The following is a 9281-nucleotide window of genomic DNA, read 5'->3' as shown; positions in this document are numbered from 1 at the left end:
ATTTGTTTTTCAAACGCTTCTCTGATTCATGGCTTCTCTGTCATCGATAGTCGTGTCATCATTCAAATCTACTTGGCCCGGGCAGCATGAACAGTCTCAATGATCCTGTCGACCACGGAAGGATCCGACAACTAGGACTCAGTCAGCAACAGACAGTAATCCAATGTAGCTCGAGCGACTCACGGTCGAGGTGTCACCCAGGCTGTCTTCTTCACCGCTCAGAATCTTCCGCAGGATACGGCGCATGATCTTGCCACTGCGAGTCTTGGGGAGGTCGTCCACGACGTAAACCGCTTTGGGTGCGGCAAATGGTCCGATTGACTTGCGAACCTGCATCACAAGGTCCTTGCGGACTTGCTCGGTGGTCTCGTTGCCCTCCTTGAGAGAAACGAAGGCGTTGACAGCTTGGCCAGTGAGCTCATCGGCAATACCGACGACAGCAGCTTCGGCAACCTGGTCTGTAGCGACAATTAGCTTCCGACAGCCCGCATAAAATTCTGAGATGCTACTCACGGTGTTCAATGAGAGCGGCCTCAATCTCGGCAGTAGACAAACGGTGTCCAGAGACATTAACCACGTCGTCGACACGACCGCGAATCCAGTAGTATCCGTCGTGGTCACGGCCAGCGCCATCTCCCGTGAACTGGAATAATACAGTCAGCCGGACGTCATTGCAGAAATCGTACGAATGAAGTCTCTTACGTAGTAGCCCTTGTAGACGTTCAGGTAAGTGTCCATATAGCGCTTGTGGGCACCCCACACGGTCCGGGCCATGCTGGGCCAGGGCTGCTTGAAAGCAAGGACACCCTCGACATCATTACCAGAGATCTCCTCACCAGAAACGGGGTCGATGATAGCGGGCTCAATGCCGAAGAAGGGCAAGGAGGCACTGCCTGGCTTGGTGGGGGTAATTCCACCGAGGGGAGTGATGACGTTCGAGCCGGTCTCGGTTTGCCAGTATGTCTGTTTCAAGCATTAGTCGCAGATCAGGGGGGAAGAGGGAGAAGAGAAAGGGCTGGAAGTCCTTACGTCGCAGATGTGAGCTTCCTCCTTTCCGACCTTTTCGAAGTACCACTTCCAGACCTCAGCGGCAATAGGTTCACCGACGGAACCCAGAATACGCAGGTGCGCCATCTTGTGGTGGATGTGCTCATCACCGGCACGCTTCAGCAGACGCAGAGCTGTGGGGGCGACATAGAATTGAGTGACCTGGTGCTTCTCGATGACATCCCAGTAGCGGGAGAAGTTGGGGTAGGCGGGAGTACTTTCAAAGACGACAGTAGAGCAACCAAGAAGCAGAGGTGCATAGACGACATAGGTGTGTCCGGTGATCCAACCAACGTCACCACCGCAGAAGTAGCGATCATCGTCGTGGATATCAAAGACGTACTTGCCGGTCATTGCGGCACCAAGGAGGTAACCGGCAGTAGTGTGCATGACACCCTTGGGCTTACCGGTGGAACCGGAAGTGTAGAGGAGGAAGAGGGGGTCCTCTGAGTTCATTGACTCAGGAGCGAGATAGCAGGGGTACTTCTCAACCTCCTCGTGCCACCAAATGTCACGGCCGTTGGTCCAGGGAACCTCAGCACCAGTACGCTTGTAGACTAGCACACTGGTAACATCGGGGCACTGCTTGAGGGCCTCGTCGACAATGCGCTTGGTGCCAATCACCTTGCCGCCACGCTTACCCTCATCAGTGGTGATAACGACCTTGGATCCGGCATCAATAACACGATCACGAAGGGAGTCCGAGGAGAAACCAGCGAAGACAACGGAGTGAACGGCACCGATACGGGCACAGGCGAGGAAGGCCACGATGGCTTCGGGGATCATGGGGAGGTAGATAGCGACAGTGTCACCCTTCTTGACACCCTGCTGCTTCAGGACCCACGCAACGCGAGAGACTTCGCGGAGGAGCTCGCCGTAGGTAATGATACGGCCCTCATTGGGCTCATCGGCCTCGTAGATAATCGCGACCTTGTTAGGATTCTTGATGGCATGGCGATCCACACAGTTGAATGAGGCATTCAAGCGACCTTCGACGAACCAGGCATTGTCGCCATTCTCGAGGGAGCCGACGTGGGTGGTTTGGAAGTCTCGGTCGAAAGTGAGCAGCTCACGGGCCATGCGGGCCCAGAAGGTGTCAGGGCTGCGAATGGACTCCTCGTAGAGTTTCTTGTACTCGTCCAAATCTTTCAGATGAGTCCCTGTCGGGTGCTTCTCATAGAATGCCTTGGGGACGTGAAAAGTGTCGACTTCGTGGGCCTCGAGCACCTAAACGAATGTTATTAGCCCGCAGGCCGAGAAACCCCCGAGAGGAATCCGAGGGAAATTTGCTCACCACGGCCGGCTTTGGGGGCTTAACGTCGCCGTCAGACATGTTTGTGAGTTCTCAAGGAAAATGCTGAGCTTCGGCTGATTGAAAGTTGAAGAATTCAGGAGAAAAGAAGAGAAGAAAGGAGGGTTGGTTGAGAAATGCTGCTAAAGATGCGGGGGTCAGCTTTTGTGAGCACCGAGAGCATGCAAATGCACGTGAGTTAGAACGAAGGAATTAAGCTCAGCAATTGCCAAAGCAGTTAAGACGGGCTGCTTGCTTTGGTGGGGTAAAGCTGAGCCGATGCTACCTACCGAAGAGAGCTAAGTAGCAGTAACGTAGTAACGTATCACTCTACTCAAGGAGTAGGATATGAACCACCTTCGACACGAGGGAATACGTTAGAGGGGGGAGATTAGGAGAGGAGTAGAAGGAAGGTGAAGGAAAGAACAGAGAGAGAAAAAAACAGCCACAGAGGAGAAGACAGGGGAAGACCAGGCGGTTATATCTATTAGTATTCCAATACGATTGTTTGGTGAGAGAGGCGCTAAAAGAGGATAATGTTGAGGTCCCGCTCCCCGGGTGTCCGGTGGTCGGTGGAGGCGACAAATGGTTTATAGTATTAGTTACTACTGTCTAAGGATTAGTTGCATTGGATTGTTCTTTAGCATAATAGGTCGGATTCATGACAAGGATCCATACGACTTCTACGGCCTTGGGAGTTTGGAGCTTAGGGAGATCTCCTTCCGGGCGACCGTGCTGACTGCTGACCAGGAGTACTACTACCTCTCTTACAATCAATGGGAATGAATAGGTTCATACCTGTAGCTTCTCTAAATGATAGTAAGGATACAAACATAGAAGAATCTTTACATCCTAATCCATACTGGTCCTCATCGACCACCACTGATGGTAACTACAATAATCTCATCTACTCAAAGTTCCCTAACTACCTTACTCTCATTATCCCGCATCTCCAGGTTTCAACTCGCACTGGCCCGAAAGCATCCAAAAAATTGGACTCGGCCATGCGGGGGCTTGACAGGAGCTCGTTCCGTTGCTCCGGGGAAGGAATTTGGAGGGTGGGATGGTTTATGGGTAACCAAGACGAAAACAGCCCTCTAGCTACAAGTACCCCTCATATTGTACAATCATCATAGCTGGAGAGGACCGGTAAGTGCTGGTTATTGGTTCATGTCGTCTGGCGGTTCCTACACATTCCTAGGATACGTGCTATCTACCCCGCCACAATTATTATCATACAGATATGCTTGTTTATCACCATCTAGTGTGTCCAGCAAACAGGTGCTTTTATTATGATTATTGCGAATCTCTGAGTATACCTTACAACTTACCACATTCATTGGCTCGGGAAATCCGATCGCATCACCAGAAAGGGGCAGGTCAAATCCACGATCAACAGGAACTATGTACATGGAGGGGTAGTATCTACTCCGTACTACGTACTGATTGACGGACTGAATCCCTAATGGAAATTATGAAACTAACCTTAGTAGTACCTAAGCACCAAGTCGAATCTCGTAATTCTCATCATGACATTCGGGTTGTAACGCCGTAAGCATGCGGGGAGAGCCATAAAACGACTAACTTGGGGAATTTATGCTTTTGATCAAGGAGTCCATCCACACTGGCAATTGGATTTGAACACTTCGAACTCTGTGTCAGATAGAACGATATCTCGGTCTAGTCATTTCTTCTAGTACTCTACGCTTTTTTTTTATCAGTGATAACATTCTCTTCTATTCCGCAAATGAGGTTTGATGCCTCCGGTTTATCCCTGAGTAGTACCTAACCTAACAGACAAAAGCCATTTAGAACATGCAGCCAGAGAATCAAAGAGCAGGCGGGGCCAGTGGATATTCGGGATGGACTGTTCCAGTTAGGTAACTCTAGGACCTGGACGGAGTCTACCTAGTATTTCCCTAGGTGCACGACTGGCTGTACTTGCCAAGTTGATCATCTACAGACTCTGTACCTCTACGCCATCATGAGGTTCCCTTACATAGACTGACAGATTGGTGCTTGTCTGGTCTTCTTGGCGGCTTGAATCGGGCATTGGATGGCCGGGAAGATGGATGGCCCTCCTAGTAGGCTCCTAGACTCCTCGTGCTCATGATTGTTCATTTGGATTTCTTCGAGAACTGCAGTGAGGGAGTGAGGACCACGAACATTATCTTCATCTCGACTATGACTTCACTGATGAAATAGACTTTCGAGTCCTGATCGACGTTCGTTTCGGCTCTTCTCCCAATCGACCACGAATTCGTCATGATGAAATCCGACATAGTACTCGGCTCGATTGCATACGGTCGCACGGAAGCTCGGGCATGAGTTCAAGGGTACATGATGTCCTGCCCTCACTGCTTGGGACCGAGGTTACGGTATCTAGTTTGAGACTCGGCCTGGATATATCTGCAGATTTTCCTTTCATCCTGTTCTTCTCGGTTCTCGCGTAGATGAAGTCAATCGTCTCTTGTGGACACAATTATGATCTCGAGTCTGACCTCTTCTTATGCTCGATGAGACAACACGGTTGCTCTAGCCTCCTTCAGGCATGCTTAGTAGAATCTTTAGCTCGTCCATGTTGCAGACTTGGAAAGCCTCTAATGCATCTCTCTTCCCCTGACATGCCTGTCAGTGCATGAATACTGGCATACTGGCAATGTTACGTCCCTGCGACATGGGACCAATGACACATATCCCATGGTACATACGCAATCTGCCATGCACTTGATCTAGCTGACTGCTTCCAACCTCTCAAAGCAGACCTCTTGAACGGTCTTGGGCGCAATTCAGACTGTCTGCAAGACTAACTAGAGAGTACTACTCTAACTCCGTACATACTCCGTACAATAGGAATACTAGCAACGATTTTCCCCACCAAAAGTCTAGAGCCTAACCCTTGACAGCAAATCTACCGCGAATGCCTTAGCAGATGCGCCAGCGTCAAATCAACACCTAGATAGTCAAATTGTCGCTGGCCTTTGAACAATCAGTCGTGTTATTTCGTCTGCTCCCTGCTCCCCAGCCGTCTTTGCGTTGAGTCCAAGTTGCCCAGCCCATTCGCATGTTCGCAACTCGGCCTCCGAAGATAACTGATAAAACTGATAAACACCTCAGTCTGGCGAGCTTCAATAATACAATTGCTCACCCGCTGCTAGGTAACCTGGTGAATCCGCCGATGGTATCCTTGTTGATCTTGGCCTCTGGCGGCTCTAATTGACTCGTAGTGATACTCAGACTGGTCGAGACCCCGCCGGCTTAATCAGGCATTCGTTGTAACTAACTAATTAACGTAATCGGTAAGCGAGTGGCCATTGTAACCGAGCGGCCACCCCAACGCGTTTTGACCGCGATTCCATTGTTATGAAGTAATTCAACACATTACCATGCCACGAAAAGCTCATACAAATTTAAAAGATTCAATTGAGCAAGAGGGAAGAATTGTACTTGCAATATCCGCTCTGAAGAAGCATGAAATTCGCAATATCTCAGAAGCAGCACGTGTTTATAATATACCCCGTACAACACTTCGACGACGCCTAGATGGACATATCTTTCGAGCTGAGGCACGCGCAAATGGGCATAAGATGACCCAAAATGAAGAGGAATCACTTATCAAATGGATCTTATCTATGGATCAACGTGGATCTGCTCCCCGACCATCCCATATACGAGAAATGGCCAATATACTTCTTTCAAAGCGTGGTTCAACCACTGCCCAGACAGTTGGTGAGAAATGGGTATATAACTTCATCAATCGGCGTGATGAGATCAAAACCCGATTCTCTAGGCGCTATAATCACCAGCGTGCTAAATGTGAAGACCCAAAGATTATTCAAGAATGGTTCAATCGCGTCCAGATCACTATCATGCAGCATGGGATTGCACTTGAAGATATCTATAACTTTGATGAAACTGGCTTTACAATGGGCTTAGTAGCTACTGCTAAGGTAGTTAATAGAGCCGAGATGCTTGGTCGGCCATTCCTTGTCCAGCCAGGGAACCGCGAATGGGTTACATCTATAGAGTGTATCAACTCTACTGGATGGGTGCTTCCACCATGCATTATCTTTAAAGGAAAGGTCCATATTGAAGGCTGGTATCAAGATACAGCCTTACCAGCTGACTGGAGGATTGAAGTCAGTCAAAATGGATGGACAACGGATCAAATTGGACTACGATGGCTTCAAAAAGTCTTTATTCCAGCAACTACTAGCCGTACGACTGGTAGATATCGATTGTTGATCCTTGATGGCCACGGGAGTCATTTAACACCTCAGTTTGATCTAGTTTGCAGTGAAAATGATATTATACCAATCTGCATGCCTGCACATTCATCACATCTCCTACAGCCTCTGGATGTTGGTTGTTTTTCTCCTCTAAAGCGTGCGTACGGCCGCTTAGTGGAGGATAAGATGCGGCTTGGTTTCAACCATATCGACAAATTTGACTTCCTTGAAGCCTATCCACAGGCGCGTACAGCAATCTTTTCTGCAGATAATATCAAAAGTGGCTTCTCAGCAACTGGATTGATACTATTTAATCCAAATCGGGTGCTCAGTCAGCTCAATATCCAGCTCAAAACCCCTACACCACCTGGGAGTCGATCAACCAATTCCGTCCCTAAAACACCGCACAATCTGAAGCAGTTAAAAAAGCAGGAAACTACGCTTAAGAAGCTACTTAGGGAGCGTACATGCAGCCCTTCTACCCCTACTAAGGCCGCGTTAGACCAGCTTATAAAGGGGTGTGAAATGGCAATGAATAGTGCTATTCTTCTTGCAAAAGAAAACCAAGATCTACGGGCTGCGCATGAAAAGAAGCTTTAAAAGAAGAAGCGGTCTAGGCGACAGATAGAAACTGCAGCGGGATTTTCTATCCAGGAAGGCCAGGAGTTCATTCAAAGCAGGAATCAGGCTGCTGAAGCTATACCAACTGTCTCTACAGAGCAGGCAGCAGATGCAGAGCAGCGTCCTAAGCGGGCGCCCCCACGCTGCAGTGACTGTCATATTATAGGACATAGGCGATTGCAATGTCCTAGTCGTATTAGGAATTAGTTTTGCAAATAATATTTGTTTTTAGAAGTTGAAAATAGCCTCTGCTTTTCGACTGCGGCCAAAGTTGTATGGTAGGGTGGCCGCTCGGTTACAATGGCCACTCGCTTACCGATTACGTTAGCTGGTCACTTCAAAATAAGTTGAGGTGGAATTATTGCCTCAGTCACAACGGCAGCCCACCGCTCCCTAGGCAAGTACCAGTGTCGCCGGCTATCACAGGGCATTGACTGCGAAGCACTCTTATCCAGTGGGTCATGGATATGGATAGGACTTGTTTATGCTTAATAGACTGCCCCAATATCAATACAATTCGTAATTAAATCATCATACACAAGAGAAACGCTTGAGCCTGTTTCGGTGCATTCGTAAGCTGGGGAAGAATTCAAACCCACTAGTCAACGAGGACTGAACCCCCCCGACTCAACCAGGCCATGGCTATCTAAGAAGCCAGCCAATCTCGATGCCACCAAGCGCTCATCCCAAGCAAGAATAGCACAATACTGCCGTCCCGGATAACATCCCTGAGCAACTGAATCCACATCGCAGGCCCAGCCAGCGCCCCGCCCGTGCTCCTGAGCATTATCCTCGCCCCGCTCAGCACCATCTCCCCCGTCATGAACAGAACGAATGGGTTCCGGGCCGTCGCAGGAGGCGGCGGCTGGCTTCCGTAGGTCGCGACAGACGCGCTGATGATCACGAGAAAGTAAACCCCAATGACAACTGAGAAGAGTACATGAAGTACTTTCCACATCCGGATCTCCCGCTTCTCCTCGTCCGTCTTGGTTCGTGTCGCTGCGCCGAGCATGCTCGAGACGAATGGCGGGAGGCCAAGGGCGGATGCTAGTTCTGCCTGCGAGACTCCGGGTCCGGCGCCGGCGCCGGCGTCGCCTGTGCCCTGGTCTAGCCCTGGCATTCCACCCGCCATCAGGGAGTTGAGCAGTTGCATCGTGGGGTCTTCATCGGGGCCTTGCTGGGTTACGGGCGGTGCATTCTGGCGGAGGAGGGCCCGGATATACTCCTGTTGGGCTTGGAGGTCTTCTGGGGGTTGGTCCTCAACGCTGGCAGTTGGTCGGAACGGTGCTGGTTGTGTTTGACGTGGGGCCCCTGGTTCGGGGACGGAGACAGGTGCAGGAGGTCGGGGCGAGGGTGAAGGTGAGAGTGACGGGGCGGAGAGCGATTCTTCGCGAGCTGGCAGTTGCAAGATGAATCAGTAATGAAGATATACGAGAAAGCAAGGCATAATTATTCGTACCACTTTGCGGTGTCCGTCCGCTCAAGCTTGTAATCTTGTCCAAGCGTGCTGCACCACCTTCTCGGATTTTGGCCTCTCGGCGCTCACGGCGCAGCCTGGCTGCTCGTTGAGCCGGCGACTCTTCTGTAGAGGACATATTCGGGTCGTGTATTTGTGAGTTCGGCGATGGCTGATGAAGATGTGCCGATAACTGAGGTGTGGCGGATGTTTTTCAAGCCGATCTACCACAACAAATGAAGTATTTGCATTCACAGAATAAGCAGCTCTGATTTCCCAATTGCAGCTTCAAGAAGGCGAAAGCTTGATGGGTGGTCAGGTTAGGAAAAGCTGGCCACCTTTATGTGCCAGTGTGGATTGACACAAGGTTGTCAATAATTATCCGCCGCTGTGGCGCAGTTACTCCTGTGCGAAATTGTACTGTACTTTAATGCTCGTAACCTCTGCAATCGACACTACTTGAGAGTGTAGCTCTCTAAGATGGTACTGTTATATAATGGGATATTCTGTTTCTTTTTTGCTTTGTAAGTTTGCAATTTCTCAATTTCTCAATTGCCTTGCCGTATTCATATCTTCAGCCACAGGCCATGAACATGCTCAAGTCATTAGACTCCAAATAATAGAAATTGACAAGATA

The 9281-nt window shown here is 49.7% G+C and overlaps 2 protein-coding genes across 2 annotated transcripts; both read right to left on the bottom strand.

The window, feature by feature from the left end:
* Positions 1-68: 68 nt before the first annotated feature.
* CDV56_108139 (acetate--CoA ligase) lies at positions 69-2380 on the bottom strand (the record flags this gene model as incomplete). Its single annotated transcript, XM_026761758.1, has 6 exons — positions 69-131; positions 184-458; positions 514-643; positions 703-963; positions 1030-2274; positions 2342-2380. 6 exons carry the CDS (start codon positions 2378-2380, stop codon positions 69-71), a joined length of 2013 nt encoding a protein of 670 aa, XP_026615931.1.
* A 5454-nt stretch (positions 2381-7834) lies between these two features.
* Positions 7835-8783, bottom strand: CDV56_107924 (uncharacterized protein; the record flags this gene model as incomplete). The annotated part of the gene is made up of 2 exons (XM_026761543.1): positions 7835-8583; positions 8648-8783. The coding sequence occupies 2 exons, from the start codon at positions 8781-8783 to the stop codon at positions 7835-7837; spliced, it is 885 nt and encodes a 294-aa protein (XP_026615930.1).
* Positions 8784-9281: the final 498 nt, after the last annotated feature.

The sequence above is a fragment of the Aspergillus thermomutatus genome (assembly GCF_002237265.1).
Source record: "Aspergillus thermomutatus strain HMR AF 39 chromosome Unknown NODE_54, whole genome shotgun sequence".
Lineage (NCBI taxonomy): Eukaryota > Fungi > Ascomycota > Eurotiomycetes > Eurotiales > Aspergillaceae > Aspergillus > Aspergillus thermomutatus.
Note: the sequence above shows the minus strand (reverse complement) of the source record. Positions and strands in the feature narration are given on the sequence as shown.